This window comes from Panthera tigris, chromosome A2 (genome assembly GCF_018350195.1).
Source record: "Panthera tigris isolate Pti1 chromosome A2, P.tigris_Pti1_mat1.1, whole genome shotgun sequence".
NCBI lineage: Eukaryota > Metazoa > Chordata > Mammalia > Carnivora > Felidae > Panthera > Panthera tigris.
Genome location: NC_056661.1, coordinates 11,880,754 through 11,900,807, shown reverse-complemented (window position 1 = coordinate 11,900,807; position 20,054 = coordinate 11,880,754). Strand labels below are relative to the sequence as shown.

Sequence of the window (20,054 nt, the reverse complement as noted above, 5' to 3'; positions counted from 1 at the left end):
GATTTGTGCTCCCACCTGTATCAAGTTTTGAATCACGCTGGGGTACTTTCTGAGGTATGTAGCCAACTTGATCGCTGTCTGTGGCTGCTCCAGGGTCACACTTGAAAATGACAACGATGTGTATGATGTCTGTCATGGGTCTCCACACCTGCCAGGGCATTTCTCTCCTAGTTAACCCATTTTTTTTAGAAGACTGGTATGGTTTTGCACTGACTTTATTTTCCAGAAGGAACTTAAGGAAACTTTTATCAAATGTACATTTGATTCACTGTAGCCGAACATGCAGGTATACTGATGATGTAATCATTACCATATTCGCTCATCCACCCAAGAGAGTGGATTGTCCTTCGTGTATTCAGATAGCCATCGACATTTTTACTAATGGTTAACATTTCTGAATCTGGAGGTATTGCTTGTGTTTGATTAGTTCCTAGGTATCGTACAACAGAAGTTTTCAAAGTGTGATATGAAGACCCTGGGGTCCCGGAGACCCTTTCTGGGGGACCATCAGGTGCTTACTTTTCCAATGAAGGTGAGGATGTATCTTCATCATATGCTCGACTAAAACAACATGTTGCCACAGGCTGAATGAAGAAGCAGAATGAGCATCAATTGGTCTCCAATCCAAATTTGTTAAAATGTTTTTTAAAGCCACGCTTCTCACTAAATGTTAATTTTGTAAATGTACTTACTTTCCTAAAAATATGTTACTTATATTGACAGTTTGACTTATATTGCAGTTTGAACAGGTTGACCTTTCTTTCTTTCTTTCTTTCCTCTCTCCCACCTTCCCTCCCTACCGCCCTTCCTTCTTCCTTCCCTCTTTCCTTCCTTCCTTCCTTCCTTCTTTTTTTCTAGGGAGAAGAGAGAGAACATGTGCAAGTGGGGGTGGGTAGAGAGAGAGAGAGGATATCATAAGCAGACTCAATGCTCAGTATTGATGCCAACATGGGGCTTGATCTCACGACTGTGAGATCATGACCTGGGCAGAAATCAAGGGTCAGACCATTAACTGACTGAACCTTCAGGTGTCCCATGAATGTATCCATACTACATATTTTCAGACAATCTCAGTGTTAATTTCTAATATGGTGAAAACAGAGAGTTGTACTGCACCCAAACAGGAACCCATCAGAGTCTCACATTTTCTTGAGTGTTAAGAAATCACCAGACCACAATGTTGGCGAGCCATGTCTTTATAGTTTGTGTCACCGTTGGGAATGTCATCTTAGTATTACTTAAAGTTTATACTTTGAATGATTACTGCTGGAGTAATTCTGTGAGAAATACTGAGTGTTGCGAGCCGATCCTGTCTTCTGCAGACTGTGCTCTCTATTGCTGTGGTACCTTATGTCTTCATTCTTTACTTTTTCTGGGTGAAGGAGCATGTCTCTTTCCTTCCCATCTGTACACCTTCTTTCTTTTTCTTATTTATAGCACCGCTCATGACTTTCAGTTCCATGCTAAAGAACAGCAGAACCAGTGAGTATCCGGGTCACTTTCCCAATCCTAACATACTGCGTCTGTAGTCTCCCCCGGGTACATTGTTGTATAGACTCACGATTGTCATGCTGGTCACCATTCCCCTTCTGATCTCACCAGATGCAGCACCCATGGCTGGTCAGAACTATAGCATGGTGACTGAGTTCATCCTCGTGGGATTCTCTAACTTCCCAAGGCATCTTCTGCCCACTTTCTTCCTGCTGTACCTGCTCATGTACCTGTTCACGCTGTTGGGGAACCTGCTCATCATGGCCACTGTCTGGAGCGAGCGCAGCCTGCACACGCCCATGTACCTCTTCCTGTGCGCCCTGTCCACCTCTGAGATTCTGTTCACCGTTGCCGTCACCCCTCGCATGCTGGTTGACATGCTCTTCACCCACCGCATCATCACCTGGACGGCCTGTGCCAGCCAGATGTTTTTCTCCTTCACGTTTGGCTTCACCCACTCCTTCCTGCTCATGATCATGGGCTACGACCGCTACGTGGCCATCTGCCACCCCCTGCGCTACAATGTGCTCATGAGCCCCCGTGGCTGTGCCCGCCTTGTGTCCTTGTCCTGGGCTGGTGGCTCAGTCATGGGAATGATGTTGACACTGATAGTTTTTCACCTCACCTTCTGTGGGTCTAATGTGATCCACCATTTTGTCTGCCACGTGCTTTCCCTTCTAAAGTTGGCCTGTGGGAAGGAGACATCCTCCGTCACCTTGGCTGTGATCCTGGTGTGTGTCTCAGCTCTGATGGGCTGTTTATTCCTCATCGTCCTCTCCTATGTCTTCATCGTGGCCGCCATATTGCGGATCCCCTCTGCTGAGGGCAGGCACAAGACCTTCTCCACATGTGTGTCCCACCTCACGGTGGTCATTGTGCACTATGGCTTTGCCTCCATTATCTACCTCAAGCCCAAGGGCCCCCATTCTATGGACAGTAACACCCTGATGGCCACCACCTATACAGTCTTCACCCCCTTTCTCAGCCCGATCATTTTCAGCCTCAGGAATAAGGAGCTCAAGAATGCCTTAAAGAAAAGCTTCCAGAGAAAATTCAGTCCCTTAAGCTCCTGAAGGCCAGTTGGTGGTGAGGAAATATGATAGCATGGCTGGGGATAATGAGGTCTGTCTCCATAGAGCTTTTGTAAGGATTCATGTATGTGAAAAGACACACATTGATAGATTATGGATACATGCTGGGTATTTGTTTTTCTCCAATTTGTTTGACCCTGTCTTCCATAGTCTGTAGTAATCGTCACCTCATTGCTCTTGACCCCATGTGATGAACTCCTTCCTATATTCTGTCTATGTTGTGTTCTCTACCCTTGGGCTATTGGGGAGCATCACATGGATGTCTGGGCACTGATGCCCATGGTTCTTATTGAATGCACATGCAAGAAAGGAATTTCTCCTTCACCAACATAAGGATAAACAAAAATAGGAAAAACCAGTGCTGCCAGAATTGGGGCTTTTCTAAGCAGGAACTGTGTCCAGTATTGTATATATTATCTTTTAATTATAACAAATGCACAAAATAAGATTAACTATTTGTCTCTAAGGGAATGGTTGAACGTTAATGGTTCTTCACTGTCTTTGGAAGGAATAGATCCTAAGGAGGTTACTATGTTGATCTGAGTAGAGTGAAGAATATCAGAATCCGAAGTGAAGTGAGAGAGGGAGGGAGGGGTAGAGAGTGGGTGGAGGAAAGGGTTCAGTGTTTGGGTAATAACGTAAAGTGTGTTTACAGGAAGTTGCTTTCTGACAGTTTATGGAAAGTCTTCTTCCTTTTTCCCCATATTATTTTCCATAAACATCAAGTTCTCATTGCTGTGGTTACTTGAATCTATCTGGGGTATTTGTTGGAAGGCATAGTGCTATCTGAAGATAGAACAAAGAGAGGTCAAGGGTGTAGGTACCCCTTTATGCAGAAAAGAATTGTTGGTAGAAGTCACACAACACGTGAAGGAAGGGGTCACATGCAACTTTAGGTCTGTCTGACTCCCATGCTGGGGTTGGGAAACCATATGTCTGAGCATCTGGGGGAGGGGGGGATTTCCATTGGTGTAAATTCTTAGTTAAATTGTGGTCAGATATTTGAGTTGCAGTCAGAAGATGTTTTACAATAATAAACCTAAGGATGTCTGTCACATATGAGGGCCTGTTGTTTGCCAAATGCTGTGGGAAGGGTTTCCTATGCATTCACTCTTCTAAGCCTCAAAATAAATTACCCTTTCTCCACATTTAGATATGACCCACATATATCACTAATAACATTTTTGAAATGCAGAAAATGCAAATGTGATAGATAATCTGTCCCAGGCCACAGCACCATGAAGGCAGGGAGCAGGAATCGAATACAATGTGCATGTGTGTGCAATTGGTGAACAGGAGCCCCCCTCTCTCAGGTGTCTACAGAGAGAAGTGAGGTCATGACTAGGAGGAGAAGGCTGTCATTAGAAGGGAGAGACCCATTTCAGGGAAGGAGGGCAAGTGCAGCCCTAGGCACACACCCCTTTCACACAGCCAGAGGGAAACACGGACTCCAGAGGAGTTCACGAGACACTTGTCTCATGAACACTGACGATGAGAGCTTGGCAAAACCGGCTATGGCAGTTTTGGGGTTTCATTCATTATTTTGCTCGTTATCGGTGTTACTGACGGATGCCCCCACCATTCCTAAGATGTGCTTCTCCAGAGCTTGTGGCTGCGTTCCCTTACCCAGCAAGAGGGAGTGTGCAGATGAGATGCAGTTAAGATCTGAGACAGGGGGATTACCCTCATCACCCAGATGGGCTGCTATAATTGCAAGTGTCCTTAGACAAGGGGGCAGGAGGGGCCAGAGACAGGGAGCAGCAGGGGATGTGACACCGGAAGGAGGAATCGGAGTAGCTGAGGCAGGAACCACGAGCCAGGGGATGCGTGGTGCCCTCGAAGCTGGGAAAGCAGGAGACACATCCCTCCCCGGATCCCCTGAAGGATGCAGCCCTGCTCACACCTGGACTCACACCTGGTGACCCTGATTCGATTCTGGCCTCCAGCATAGAAGAGGATAGATGTGTGTGGTGTCAGGGCACAAGGTTTATATGCTTTGTTACAGCAGCCCCAGGAACTGACTCGTGAAATGGCATCCTGACGTTAAATGTTATTGGGTTTCACTTTACAATTAGTTTCAAGCCAGATTCTTAGACCATTCTTCTTTGTGGAGAAGACCTGGGGCGTTGAGATGGCTCTCGAGAAGTGCTGAGTGTCCTTGGAATTCGGTCAACAAAGGTGAAGGAGTCCCGGGAGCCCAGCTGCAGGGTTTGCTCATTGGGGTGTGTTTTGAGGACTCGCCTGACCGTGTAGCTGCAGGGGCCCCAGCACAGGGTCTGGGGTGCCGTGTGCCCTCAACCAACACTATCGGAGCAGGCGCTGGAACAGGAGGAACGGTCTCTGTGCTCGACGTGGACCGTGTGACTCAGGAGGGATGCTCACCCTCCTGTGTATTGGGGCCCCTGCGTTATAATTTTAATTACTGGTGTTTTAAGACTTAATTCTGTCACATTATTTAATACTTGAGCTATATATATATATATATATATATATATATATATATGGCTCAAGTGTATATACTATGTATTCTATATACATTCATGTACGTACATGTATATATATACAAAATGAAAGAAAAAGAGAAAAACATCAAACGCTGTCAGGTCATAAAGGAAATACAGGTACATTCCCAAGTACCAAAACCCAAAGCCCCAAATATCTGATCATTTGGCAATACTACTGGACTTTAATAAGAAAAGGACCCCTCAAAATTCCCATGTATTTAGAATGTAAATATTGGGTGAACCATTTGACAATGCTAAAGTAACATATTAGTCATTAATCATCTGGCTAAAAGGGAAATTAAGAGATACTTAGAAGTGAATGATAATGCAAACTTGAAATAACAACTACATGAAATGGATGGTGTCCTGGAATAGAAATAGGATATTAGTGGAGAGTCGAAAGAATTCTAGTAAGAGCTGTTGTTTGCTATACAGTGTTATATACCAGTGTTCATGCCCTAGGTCTCAACATTGTCCTGGTTCTGGAAGATCCTGGCATTCAAAGGGGTTGGTGGGGGGAGGATGAGAGTTTTCTGTATGCTTTTTGCAGCTTTCTCATAAGTTTAAAATTAGTTAATAATAAAACATTACAAAAGAAGGTATCATTCAAAGTTGCACAAAACCTGACAACAGTCTAGGAATTACTTTAAACAAGTACACACAGGAGCTTCATGGAGAACTATGAGACCTCTAACAGACAGGAAACATGACAGATGACCTAACAAAACGGATGAAAGCAAAAGACAATATCCGAAAGATGTTCATTCTTCCCCAAATTTAATCTATACATTCAATGTAATCCTCTCAAAAACATCCAGTTGGACTCTTGAGAAAGAGGATAAACATATTGCAAAATGTTTGTCAAAAATAAGGACCCATGTATAACTGAGTCCATCTGGAAATGAAGAATGACAGGAGGTGGGGGGAGACTGCACTCTGTAGACACACGACAGCATCTTGGAAACAAAGCAGTGTGGGATCAGTGCAAGGACAGACAGTGACCAGTGGTTCTGGAATCAGAGCTCGGAGACAGAGCCAGTCATGTATGGTTAAGGTCACACCACAAATCATTTGGAAAAAAGGTGAATTGTTTAGGGGATGCTGTTGAGGAAAGTGTCTCTCTCTACAAACAAAAACCACAACTAGACTCCCAATACCCCACCAAAAGGAGAATCAAGATAGATTGAAAACATAATTGTGAAAGATAAAAACATAGCTAATGACAGCAAGTGTAATAGGATCTTTGTGCTCCAAGAACAGGAAACACATTCCTTAAAAGGAAAAAAGAACACAAACCTTCAGTAAAAAAGATCAATTCTTTTACATCGAAATTCTGAATCCTTTTAACAAAGAGCATCGTGGATAAAGGTTACAGATGACAGAGAACAGAGAGCTACGTGCTGTATAAGTTCCTGAGCTCTGCCGTTCAGCCTACAAGCTAGAGTTAACAACACGATAGTGCACAAACACTTGTTAAGAACATAGACGCCAATATTGTATTCTCATCATCAAACTCGCTAAGAGACGAGATCTTATTTATCCCCAACACTAAAACAGACATGATGATCACGTGACCCGATAGACATGCTAACTATTAGCGCAATGGTGATCGCATTATAATGAATAAACATACCAACTCAACACACGGTACACCTTAAATTCACACAAGTTTATTTGTCAACTATATTTCAATAAAAAAGAACTCGTTAAGAGGGTAGATGTCCTTTTAAGTTACTAACACACACACACACACACACACACACACACACACACACAGAAGGGGACATGAGGAATCTTTGGAGGCGGTAGATAACATTTATTACCTTGGTTGTGCGGATGGTATCACAATTGTAGGCGTATGTCCAAAGTCATCAAAATGTACCCATTAAATATACGCAGCTCTTTGTATATTATGTATACCTCGATCAAGCTGAAAAAAACCCATTGACAAGAGAGTAATATCTAGAATCTACAGTGAGAAAAAAGAGAAATGAGGAAAACAATGAGAAAAAGGACAGGCATCATGATAGAAAGTGGGCAAGAGGGGGGCACAGGTGATCTGCAGCTGAGGAAACGCACTAGGCCAGCAGCAAACAAGGACATGAGCGGCTCATTAGCAAGGAGAGGAATTCGGTTTACAACAGCAACACTCAGGACGCCTGGGTGGCTCAGTAGGGTAAGCGTCTTTGTCTTGGTTTCAGCTCAGGTCGTGATCTCATGGTCCGTGAGTTCGAGCCCCGCATTAGGCTCTGCTCTGATGGTGTGGAGGCTGTTTAGGATTCTCTGCCCCTCCCCTGCTCATGCTCGCTCTCTCTGTCTGTCTGTCTGTCTCTCAATAAATGAATAAATATTAAAAAAATAATAAAACAGCATCAATCTGTGAACACAGTGGGTACAGGCTCCCCATCTGCTTGCTAGAGCGGCAAGACTTAGAAATCTGGATCCGCCCTGTGTTGGCCCAGATGTGAGATGAGTAGACTGAAGACATCCTCACTTGGTGGTTCATGGCCAGATTAAGGGGACACTTACCCAAGGTCCCACAAACACTTCTAGATCTCCATCTGAAACACAGCTCAGCGAGGGGACGTGGTCAAGCCATTCATGGCAGCCTTGTCTGTGATGGCAGACAGTCAGGGGCAGTCAGAGACACCCCCACCCTCACCTGGGGGCAGGGCCAAGTAACATGGGGTGGGCGTGAGCCACGAAGCTCTACACGGCATATAGAAAAAACAAACCTGACAGCCACAGAGCACAGGGGATGGCTCTGAAGCCGCAGCTCTGGTGAAAAATTGGAAAAGAGGTACACACAGGTATGCGTATTTATATCTGCATCACTGACACATGCATCTCGATGGTACATACTAATGTATCCGTGATACACAATCTGTCATTTACATATATCACTGAGATTTGATGACAAGGCTTCAAATACTTACCCTGGGGCAGGGCTCACCCCCATATCACAGCAGTGCTTCTGCCCCCTCACCCAACCCCCAGAAGCTTGTCACCAAGTGTTATCCCAGAGCCAAGTCAGCCAATGCTTGGAGGACCCAGGACCCCACCTGGAAAGTGGATGATTGGGCTGGGTGTCAGGATGGAGTCTCTCTCTCATGCAGGAAAGAACCATTTGGGGGCAGCAGGGGCCTGGGTGGCAATCCCGGGGCACCAAACTCAGCTCCTCCTGGACCTCATCCCTCAGCCACCATCTCTGGCCCCCACTGCCGCCTCTTTGTGCCGTGGTCTAGCCCTGGCTCTGGCCTCACGCCCCGTCTGCTGGTGCACTGTGCCCGCTGACCTCCCCTCTCGACTCCACCCTCCTCTGGCTGCCAGACTCCAGCTCCTGACACAGACACACCTTGTGGAGTCATGCCAACCCGGGGTCCAGGGCAATCTCTGTTCTGCAGGCGAGTGCCCCCTACCCACCTCCTATCCCCACCCCCTTGGGGAGCCCACCCCTTCCTCTCTCTCACAATGTCTGCCTTGGATGCCCTGGTTGCTGCTGCACTGGGGCCAGAAGTGAGCGGGGCAAGAGTGTTACCTCTGAGGGCACCCTCCCTTGAGGCAGATCCCGGGGACCTGGCCCCAGAGCACTGGAAGCTGGATGCGAACTCCTCCATGTCTAAAGAAGGTGGCTGAGGCCCTGGGAATGCCCTTCCTTTCTCTCTCTCCTTCCTCCCTCCTTCCCTCCCTCCCTCCCACTCCCTCTCCTCTTCCCCTCTAGTCATTCCTCCCTTCTCTCATCCACTCTACTTCCTTCATCCATTCATCACATCCGCTCTGATCTCTAGCTAAGGGACCCACTCTGAATCTCGGGACCTGAAAATAACACTGATGTAACCTGGCACTAAAAAAGCCCTCAGTGTGGGGACAGGAAGAGCTGGATGCAGGCATATCACATTTTATAAAATGGAACAACACAATTATGACATACTATAATATGTAATATACTGTGGTTGCACCAGAACAATATTTATTCAGTAAGTTGAGTGTTGTAGTCAAATAACAAATATTTAATAAACTTCTACTATGTGCCAAATGGGCTTTTCCTTTTGATACTGATTTCAAAGCTTTTTGTTCGGTTTTAAAAATCAGTGCCTCAAAGGAAAGGCATTATAATTTGTGAACTAAATTATACATCTTGCATTTAATTAGCTTAGTAGCTGAAAGACTACAGTTCCAGGACCAAGGGAAAACGTCATATATGTGATGAGATGGTACATTAAAAAAAATAGCAAGAAGTTATTCAAAACATGAATTTAAAACATACACTAACATTATTACATGTTATATGTGTTATATATGTTATATACACCTATGTACATATACACATCTGTATGTATACACATCCATCCTAGTGGTTCTGTTTCTCTGGGGAATCCTGAATAATACAAAAAAAAAAACAAACCTTAAAAAAGAAAAACAGGCCTGGTAAAAGTGTCACCTTTCTGTCTAAAGAGATGAGTTTGAGATCTACCAATCAATTCCTGGTGGTTTCCCCTTTGTGTAAGTACTTAATCTGCCATTTCATTCCCTGCAACTCAGCTGATTTTGTAATGAAACCCCAAAACATTTAATGCCAGGATACCATTTCAGGAGTCAGTTTCTGGGGCTGCTGTAACAAAGCATATAAATCTTCTGCCCTGAAACTACAACACCCTCCTCCTCATCTGAACACCCTCTCTTGATGGGTCAGGGAACACAGCCGCAGACTCTGGAGAAGCACATCTTAGGAATGGTGGGGGCATCCGTCAGGAACACCGATAATGAGCAAAATAATGAATGGAACCCCAAAACTGCTGTAGCCAGTTTTGCCAAGCTCTCGTGGTCAGTGTTCATGAGACAAAGTGTCTCATGAACTCCTCTGGAGTCCGTGTTTCCCTCTGGCTGTGTGAAACGGGTGTGTGCCTAGGGCTGCACCTGCCCTCCTTCCCTGAAAAGGGTCTCTTTCTTCTAATGACAGCCTTCACCTCCCAGTCACGACCTCACTTCTCTTTGTAGACACCTGAGAGAGGCGGGTTCCTGTTCACCAGTTGCACACACATGCACATTGTAATCGATTCCTGCTTCCCGCCTTCACGGTGCTGTGGCCCAGGACAAATTATCTATCACATTTGCATTTTATGCATTTCAAAAATGTGAATAGTAATAGATGTGGGTCATATCTAAATGCAGAGAAAGAATAATTTATTTTGAGACTTAGAAGAGTAAATGCATAGGAAACCCTTCCCACAGCATTTGGCAGACAGCAGGCATTCATATGTGACAGCCATCATAGGTTTATTATTATAAAACACCTTCTGCCTGCCACTCCAATATCTGGCCACAGCTTTGAGTAAGAATTTATACCAATGGAAGACCCCCTCCTGGGTGCTCAGACACATGGTTTCCCAAACCCTTGGCATAAAGGGGGTGCTCACACCCTTGACCTCTCTTTGTCCCATCCTGAGATAGCACTGTGCCCTCTAGCACATCCCACAGATAGATTCAAGTAAACACAGGAATAAGAAATTTATGTTTTATTGCAAGTAATATGGGAAAAGATGGAAAAAGATTTCCTTAAGATGTCAGAGAGCAACACCTTTTTAACAATCTGTATGTTCTTCAAGCACTGAATCTTCTCCGCTTTCTCTCTCTGTCACTCTGGCTCTCAAACTCTCTTTCTCCACTTTGCATTCTGACATCCTTCGCTCAACTCATCTCAACATTAAGAATCATTTAGGGTCTATCACCTCCAAAGAAGGTGGGAACTATAAACATGGAACCATCTCCTTAGAATAAAATAGTGAATGCTCTTTTGTGCATTTGCTATAATTAAAAGATAGTACTTACACAACACTGGACACAGTGCCTGATAACTAAAACCCCAGTGCTGGTGGCATTTATTATTATGCTTACTTTTGTTTATTCCTATGGTGAGGGAAGTTTGAGAAAGTCCTCCCTTGTTTGTCTATTCGAGAAGAACCCTGTGCATCAGTGCCAAGACACATCCGTGTGATGCTCTCCACTGGCCCATAGAGAGCTAACACATTCTTAGACAGAGGTAATGGGAAGGAGTTCATTGCATGGTATCAAGAAGAAGAGATATTGATCACTAGGGTCTATGCACGAGGAAGGTGAAAAAAATTGGGAAAAACTAATACCTATCCTGCTCCAAAACCCTATGCATCCAACAATACCTAACAAGTATTTCCATATACTGAATTCCTACAACTGTCCCTTGGAGACAATCATTATTCCCAGCCCTTCAATCACATTCCTCACCACCCAACTGGCCATCAGGAGCTTAGAGGAATGAGTTTTCTCTGGATGCTTTTCTTTATAGCGTTCTTGAGCTCCTTATTCCTGAGGCTGAAAATGATTGGGCTGAGAAAGGGGGTGAAGACTGTATAGGTGGTGGCCATCAGGGTGTTACTGTCCATAGAATGGGGGCCCTTGGGCTTGAGGTAGATAATGGAGGCAAAGCCGTAGTGCACAATGACCACAGTGAGGTGGGACACACATGTGGAGAAAGTCTTGTGCCTGCCTTCAGCAGAGGGGATCCGCAATATGGCGGCCACGATGAAGACATAGGAGAGGACGATGAGGAATAAACAGCCCATCAGAGCTGAGACACATACCAGGATCACAGCCAAGGTGACAGAGGAATTCTCATTCCCACAGGCCAACTTTAGAAGGGAAAACACATGGCAGAAAAAATGGCGGATCATGTTAGATCCACAGAAGGTGAGGTGAAAAACTATCAGGGTCACCATCATCCCCATGACTGAGCCACCAGCCCAGGTCCAGGACACAAGGCGGGCACAGCCACGGTTGCTCATGAGCACATGGTAGCGCAGGGGGTGGCAGATGGCCACGTAGCGGTCGTAGCCCATGATCATGAGCAGGAAGGAGTGGGTGAAGCCGAATGTGAAGGAGAAAAACATCTGGGTGGCACATGCCGCCCAGGTGATGGTGTGGTGGGTGGAGAGCATGTCAACCAGCATGCGAGGGGTGACGGCAACGGTGAACAGAATCTCGGAGGTGGACAGGGCGCACAGGAAGAGGTACATGGGCGTGTGCAGGCTGTGCTCGCTCCAGACTGTGGTCATGATGAGTAGGTTCCCCAGCAGCGTGAACAGGTACATGAGCAGGTACAGCAGGAAGAAGGCGGGCAGGAGATGCTGTGGGAAGGTGGAGAAGCCCACGAGGATGAACTCAGTCATCATGCTATAGTTCTGACCAGCCATGGGTGCTGCATCTGGTGAGATCAGAAAGGGAATGAAGGTTCGTAATTTATCCCATGAATAACAAGGTTGATTCAGCATCAGAAAACCTATCATGTGATCAGTCACAGGAATAAACTAAAATAAATATCATATAATTATATGAATTCAAGCTGCAATCCTGGATTGCTAAAGTTCCATTACTATTTATGGTTTAAAAATTAATACATAATTGTCATAAAGTATTGCACCATTTTAGATATACAGCATAATGGTGATAGATGTATATACCTTAAAAATCTTTTTAAAAGCTTCTTCTCAACATGAAGTCAACGGGGACTTTCTTAGCTTACTGGGAATATACAGCACAAAACTAGCAAATAGTACACGAAGTGGGAGAAATAGATGTATTATTTTAGCATCAGGAAGAAGCCAAGGTTACTCACTGCCTCTGCTGTTCATTAGATGGGAAGTGAAGCTGGCGGTGATGCTTGAGAAAAAGTAAAGAAGGAATATCAGGATTGGAAGGGAATAGACATGATCATCTACCTAGAAAGGTAAAGGAATGAAGACAACTATTTAGAACAAAGACAGACACACGCTGCAGAAGATGAGGTCAACTTCCCAAATTCAGTATTTCCTGTAGAATTATACCTGTAATAATCATGCAAATCCTCCAAAACCTAAACATAGAACTACCTTACATTCCAGCAACTGCACTACTAGGTATTTATCCAATGGATACAAAAATACAGATTTGAAGGGGCACATGCAGCATTATCAACAATAGCTAAGCTACGGAGAGAGCCCAAATGTCCATCGATTGATGGATGGATAAAGAAGATGTGGTATTGTGTGTATGTATATACGTACATATACACACACACTGGAATAACACTCAACGATCAAAAAGAATGAAACCTTGTCATTTGCAATGACATGGATGGAGCTAAAGTGTATTATGCTAAGTGAAATAAGTCAATCAGAGAAAGACAAATGTCATATGAATTTCACTTCTATGTGGAATTTCAGAAACAAAACAGATGAACATATGGGAAGGGGGGAAGAGAAGAAAGGGAAACAAACCACAAGAGATTTTTTTTAATGTTTACTTGTTTTTGAGAGAGAGAGACAGAGTGTGAGTGGGAGAGGGACAGAGAGAGAGGGAGACACAGAATCTGAAGCAGGCTCCAGGCTATCAGCATAGAGCCTGATGTGGGGCTCAAATTCATGAACTGTGAGATCATGACCCGAGCCAAAGTTAGATGCTTAACCGAGCCACCCAGGCGCCCCAAGAGATTCTTTCTTTTTTTAATTTTTGTAATGTTTATTTATTTTTGACAGAGAGTGAGAGAGAGACAGAGCATGAGCAGGGGAGGGGCAGAGAGAGAGGGAGACACAGAATCTGAAGCAGGCTCCAGGCTCTGAGCTGTCAGCACAGAGCCCGATGTGGGGGCTCAAATTCACAGACTGTGAGATCATGACCTGAACCAAAGTCAGACACTCAACTGACTGCCACCCAGGCACCCCGGTGCCCCAAGAGATTCTTAACCATAAAGAACAAACTGAGGGTTGACGGAGGGAGGCAAGTGGGAGATGGGCTAGATGGGTGATGAAGATTAAGGAGGGCACTTGCTGTGATGAGCACTGTGTGTTGTATGTAAGTGATGGATCTTTGAATTCTACTTCTGAAGCCAGATCAGATAATGATCTCATGGTTCATGGGTTCGAGCCCCAGGGCTGACAGCACAGAACCTGCTTGGGATTCTCTCTCCCTCTCTCTCTGCCGTTTCCCCACTCGTGCTCACTCTCTCTTAAAATAAAAAATAAGGGGCGCCTGGGTGGCACAGTCGGTTAAGCGTCCGACTTCAGCCAGGTCACGATCTCGCGGTCCATGAGTTCGAGCCCTGCGTCAGGCTCTGGGCTGATGGCTCGGAGCCTGGAGCCTGTTTCCGATTCTGTGTCTCCCTCTCTCTGCCCCTCCCCCGTTCATGCTCTGTCTCTCTCTGTCCCAAAAAAAAAAAAAAAAAAAAAAAAAAGTTGAAAAAAAGGAAAAAAATAAAAAATAAAATAAAATAAAATAAAATAAAATAAAAGATAGAATTCATGGAAAAAGTAAGATAACATCACCAATAGTGACACAAGCTATAAGGAGACAGCTCTCAAATGTTTTGGTCGCAGGATCTGTTTACGCTAAATAACTATTGAGTCCCCTAGAGGGCTTTTCTTTAACTGAGTTAGAACTCTCCATTCTTACAGTATTTGTAATTAAAACTAAGATTTTTTTATTTTTTTATTTTTTTAATGTTTATTGAGAGAGAAACAGAGAGAGCAGGGGAGGGGCAGAGAGAGAGGGAGACACAGAATCCGAAGCAGGCTCCAGGCTCTGAGCTGTCAACACAGAAACCAGCTCAGGGCTTGAACCCACAAACTGTGAGATCATGACCTGAGCCGAAGTCGGACGCCAACCAACTGAGTTACCAAGGCGCCCCGATCCTACGACTTTTGAAAAATATTGAGTTCCTTACACATTTAAAAGAACAATGATCAATCTTTGATTCAACCTAAAGGAACAATCGGTATCATGTTAACGTAAGTAACTTTTTAGGAAAGTAACCACATTTTAAAAACTCAGTGAGAATTGTGGCTTTCTTTTACATTTTAGCAAAATTTTCCAGTGCTGGCTGGATGGCATACAAGGTGATGCTGGTATCTGCTTTTTCATCCCGCCTGTGGCAACATGTTGTTCTAGTTGAAGCACATGACGAAAACACATCCTCGTGTTCACTAGAAGAGTGAGGACCTATTGGTCCCCCAGAAGGGGTCTCTGGGACCCCAGTGTCCTCAGATTACTCTTTGATATCCTTCGGTTTTTTTTTTATTTTTTTTTAAGTTTATTTATTTTTGAGACAGAGAGAGACAGAGGATGAACATGGGAGGGGCAGAGAGAGAGGGAGACAGAATCTGAAACAGGCTCCAGGCTCTGAGCGGTCAGCACAGAGCCCGACGAGGGCTCAAACTCACGGACCGCGAGATCGTGACCTGAGCCGAAGTCGGATGCTTAACCGACCAAGCCACCCAGGCGCCCCTGATATCCTTTGTTTTAAAATATCTAGGAATTGGGTGCCTGGGTGGCTCAGTCAGTTGGGCGTCCAACATCAATCATGATCTCACAGTTCGTGGGTTCCAGCACCGTGTCAGGCTCTGTGCTGACAGCTTAGGGCCTGGAGCCTGCTTCAGATTCTGTGTCTCCCTCTCTCTCTGTTTCTCCTCCACTCGCTCTCTGTCTCTCCCTCGAAAGTGAATAAACATCGAGAAACATTAAAAAAAAATATCTAGGAATTAACCAAACACACCTCCGAGGACAGAAGATGGTCTGGCTATGTGGAAAACTGGAAATCAATATGTACTCTCAGATGGGATGAACCAATATAGCAGTCATGTTGGTTCCTCCCCAAATTATACTCAGTGCAGCTGCATTTACAACTGAAGAAGTTAAATTTAATAACTATGCTAAACCCACTTCTGAAAAATAAAGCTAGTAAAAAACTATACAGGTCTTCTTAAAATGGAGCACACAAGAGAGACAGAGAGATGTCTCTCCCAGAGTTGAGACTCACTACCAAATCAGAATCATTTTTAAAAATGCGACCCTGGGGGCGCCTGGGTGGCTCAGTCGGTTGAGCATCCGACTTCGGCTTAGGTCGTGGTCTCGCAGTTTGTGGGTTCGAGCCCTGCATTGGGCTCTGTGCTGACAAACAGCTCAGAGCCTGGAGCCTGCTTCAGATTCTGTGTCTCTCTCTCCCCCTCCCCTGCTCATGCTCTGCCTCTCTCTGTCTCTCAGAAATAAATTAATGTTAAAAAATTTTTTTAAATGCGACCCTGGAGCAAACATGGATGATAGATGATATGTGTGACACCTGTGTCGTGCTGATTGGATATCTCACAAAACATCCTGCACCATTCCAAACCCAATATGGGATAAAGGTGGGAGCACAAATCAAATGGAAATAATGGATTGTTTACAGGTTTGTGGTGAGAAACTGGTCATTCTATGAAGCAGTATAAATCTTTTTAAAATTTTTGTTTTGATGTTTATTTCTTTTAGAGACGGAGAGACAGAGTACAAGTGGGGGAGGAGCAGAGAGAGCCAGAGACAGAATCCGAAGCAGGTTGCAGGCTCCCAGCCCTCAGCACAGAGCCCGACGTGGGCTCAAACTCACAAACCGTGAGATCATGACCTGAGGTGAAGTCGGACACCCAACCAACTGAGCCACCCAGGTGCCCCGGAAGCAGTATAAATCTGAATTCCTGCCTAAGATTCCACACAAAGGTGGGATCCAAGTGGATTTCACATGTAGAATGAAGTATAAAGTCAGTAGGAGAAGGATTCAGGAGAATGACTTTGTGATCTATAAGTGAAGGAGGAGTTTGTAACCAAACATCAAAAGCACACATGTTGAGGTGATTTTAAAAAGACGTGAAATGTGTCTATGGCATGCTTAATCGGTAAAGGAGCATTTGAATTTCAGAAGCGTATCTTCTGTGAGTGCTGACGCCAGTTCATTAAATTCATTTAACTGCTTAGAGAAAGAAACACATGAAAACTTCCAGGACATCCTGGAATATCCAGGATACATGAACAGGCAGATGGAAAATTGGGAAAGGAGCCTTTGCATTTTCCAAAATTGATGAGGGAATACTGTCTAGAGTAAATAAGAAACGAGTCACATTAAGAAGTAGAGACTCCATACAGAAACGAGTCCAGGACATGAGCAGAGAACCCACAGAAGGGGTTACACAGGCAAGTGAACAGATGGTTTCAAGACAAGGAAAGGGAAGGGGAAAACGACCCTGAGATTTCCCTGTACACCTATTCATTTCCCCAGATTAGGAAGTGCCCAGTGCCCACAGCTATACGGGGAGGGAGCCATCCCGCGGCCTGCGGGTGAGAACCGACGATGGAGAAGTGCAACCTTCACGTGCACCTGAACCTCTGTCTCGATGGCGCACACCTACCTGGGCGGAGCATGTGGGATGCAGCCCCGCTTGTAGTGCGGGAATGCACAAGCCTGCTTGGGAACCGTAACTGGGAAGGGGGCAGGTCCCACGGGCCGGATGCAAACCCTGGAGCCCCAGCCAGGAGTTCCATGCACACACAGCAGCATAAATGAAGCCGTAAAATGACAGAGTGAATGAGGCAAAAGGCAGCTCAACTCTCCAGCATAATTGCATTTGGGCGCATTAAAAACAGAGCACCTGACACTATTCTGTGGGATGCTGGAACGCTGTATACACGCCACTGTCCACTGCTCCAAACCCACAGGCTGCAACACAGACAGTGAGCCCTAGTGTAAATGTGGGCGGAGTTACTATAACGTGTCCTGATTGGTTCACCAGTGGAACAAACGCCCCACACGAATACCAGATTGTACAACGTTTAGCAGCATCCCTGGCCTCAACCCTCCAGATGCCGGTAGCATCCCTCCCTCCCCATGAGCTGTGACAACAAAAGGGCCTCCGGGCATGTGCAAATATTTCAGGGGGACAGAATCAGTCCCAATCAATAATAGTGACCTAGAAGCTGCCAAGGTCACTAGGCTGAGTGAGGAACCCAGGACCCAGCAGGGGCAACCCGAGAAAAGTCCCACCAGCTCCCAAGGCTAAGAGCCTGTCTTACCACCTTTCTCCCCAGTCCTGTTCCCACCCCCAACCGGGGCTTGCTCCCCACAACTGCCTAAATATTGCCACCTACCCTGTCCCTCCTGGTCCCCCTCTTGCTGGGCTGCCTCTTCCAGGAAGCAGCCAGCAGGGGAGGACAGAAGACGCTCTCTTGGGTTATTCTGTCAGCAGCACACAAGGGCAGGTGTGGGGCCAGACCTCTGGGCTCCTGGACTGATGCTGTGTGCTTTATCCCTGATGCAACTTCCCATCCTGCTGCTCCCCAGGGCCTCCCTGGGACACCAATCTGGAAGGCTGTCCTCAGGGTCTGGAGAGGCCAAGAGGATCATCAGAGGGTCTCTGGGGACCTGCAACCTCTACTCCTTCCTCCAACTCCCCAACACAACCAAGACTTCCTGCTGTCTCTGGTGCCCAGAGAGCCCCAGTCCCTACTGAGGACTAGGAGCTCCCAGTCTTGGGGGAAACAGGGCTGGAGTAGATGCCCTCAATCCCTTAGGGTCAGGGCAGGGACAGGAGGAAGGCAGGAGCTGGAGCAGCCCAGAGTGGAAATCCACTGGGAATCCAGTGGGAATCCAGGGCTCTGCCCTGGGGTCAAGGCAGCTGGAGGGCTTCCCACAATAAGGGTAATTTAGAGCTGGGTCATAGGGAGCGATTTCTCCTTGTCAATAGAAGTGTTCAATGTCTCCTGGACACTCTGGATTGCCCCACCTCGCCTCATGGTCAAGTTCGACCCTATCCCTGTCGTCCTGGTGATCCGAGCCTGAGGGTCCACATCAACATAAGCCTCTCTGTGATATAACCAAGCAAATATTTGGTCTCCTGTGTTGTCCTTGTTCATTGACCACCGAGGAGACTCTTGTATGCTCACGAGGTGACTGGGAGCTGTGGGTTTAACATTACATCACATCTTTTGTCTCCAACTCAAACATCTGGCCTCACCTTTGAGTAGTAGTTTAGATCCACAGAAAGCCCCCTTCCTGGGTCCTCAGACCTATGGTTTCCCAATCCCCAGCATGGGAGTCAGACAGACCTCAATCTCCATGCGACCCTTTCCTTCACATGCTGTGTGACCTCCACCAACTGTTCCCATCTGCATAAAGGGGGTACCCATACCCTTGACCTCTCTTTGTGCATCTTGAGATAGCACTGTGCCTACAACAAATCCCCCAAATAGATTCTTCCAAACTCAGGAATGAGAAATTGATGCTTATGGAAAGTAATGTGGGGAAAAAGGGAAAAGACTTTCCATAAGCTGTCAGAAAGCAAAACCCTTTTAATATGCCTTATGTTCTTATCCAAGCACTGCTCCCCCTCCCCTTTCTCTCTCTCTTTTCCTCCCTATTCCTCTCCCCCTCTCTTCCTCTCTCACTCTCCCTTCCCTTTCCTTTCCTCATGTGAAAATTACCCTGCTACCAACTTCCTTCTCATTCTTCATTCCTTTCCCAGATTTGGCCCCATATCCAATTTTATTCAAGTGTCTGTTCAGATCAATTTAAAGGATTCCTATGCCACTACTTATCTCTCTGTATCTCTTTCTGTCTCTCTCTCTCTCCAGGTCACCTTCTGAACCCAATTTGACATAGAAAACCTCCCTTAGAATCTATCCCTTCCAAGGCAGCGAGAAATTATACATAGTAAATCATCTTCTTAGAGACTAAAAGTTTAATTTCTTTTGTGCATTTGTTATAATTTAAAAGACAGTAGTATAAACCATTGGTAAAGTGCTGGATGAAATGCTGAGTCATATATAATTACTCTGCTTAATTTTCTTTATCCTTATGTTGGAGGAGGGGAAAATCTTCCCTTGCATGAACATTCAAGAAGATCTTGTGCGTCACTGCCCAGACATATCCATGTGATGCCCCCCACCTGCCCATAAGAAGATAACACATTCTTAGGCAGAGTAATGGGAAGGAGTTCATCACATGGGGTCAAGAACAAGAGATCATGATCACTAGATCCCATGCAAGAGGGGTGTAAAAAATTGGGGAAAAACAAATACCCAGCATGTATCCAACACCCAACAATATGTATATTTTCATTTATTTGAGTTTCACCTATGAGTGAAAACATATGGTACCTGT

General features: G+C 45.5%; 2 protein-coding genes across 2 annotated transcripts; one reads left to right on the top strand and one right to left on the bottom strand.

Annotated features, from left to right (window-relative positions):
* Positions 1-1,613: 1,613 nt before the first annotated feature.
* Positions 1,614-2,564, top strand: LOC102957129 (olfactory receptor 10H3-like). The gene has a single exon (XM_007088619.3). It carries the CDS (start codon positions 1,614-1,616, stop codon positions 2,562-2,564), a length of 951 nt encoding a protein of 316 aa, XP_007088681.3.
* Positions 2,565-11,361: 8,797 nt separating this feature from the next.
* Positions 11,362-12,312, bottom strand: LOC102949218 (olfactory receptor 10H4-like). Its single transcript, XM_007088329.1, has one exon. The coding sequence runs from the start codon at positions 12,310-12,312 to the stop codon at positions 11,362-11,364; it is 951 nt and encodes a 316-aa protein (XP_007088391.1).
* Between the last annotated feature and the right edge of the window lie 7,742 nt (positions 12,313-20,054).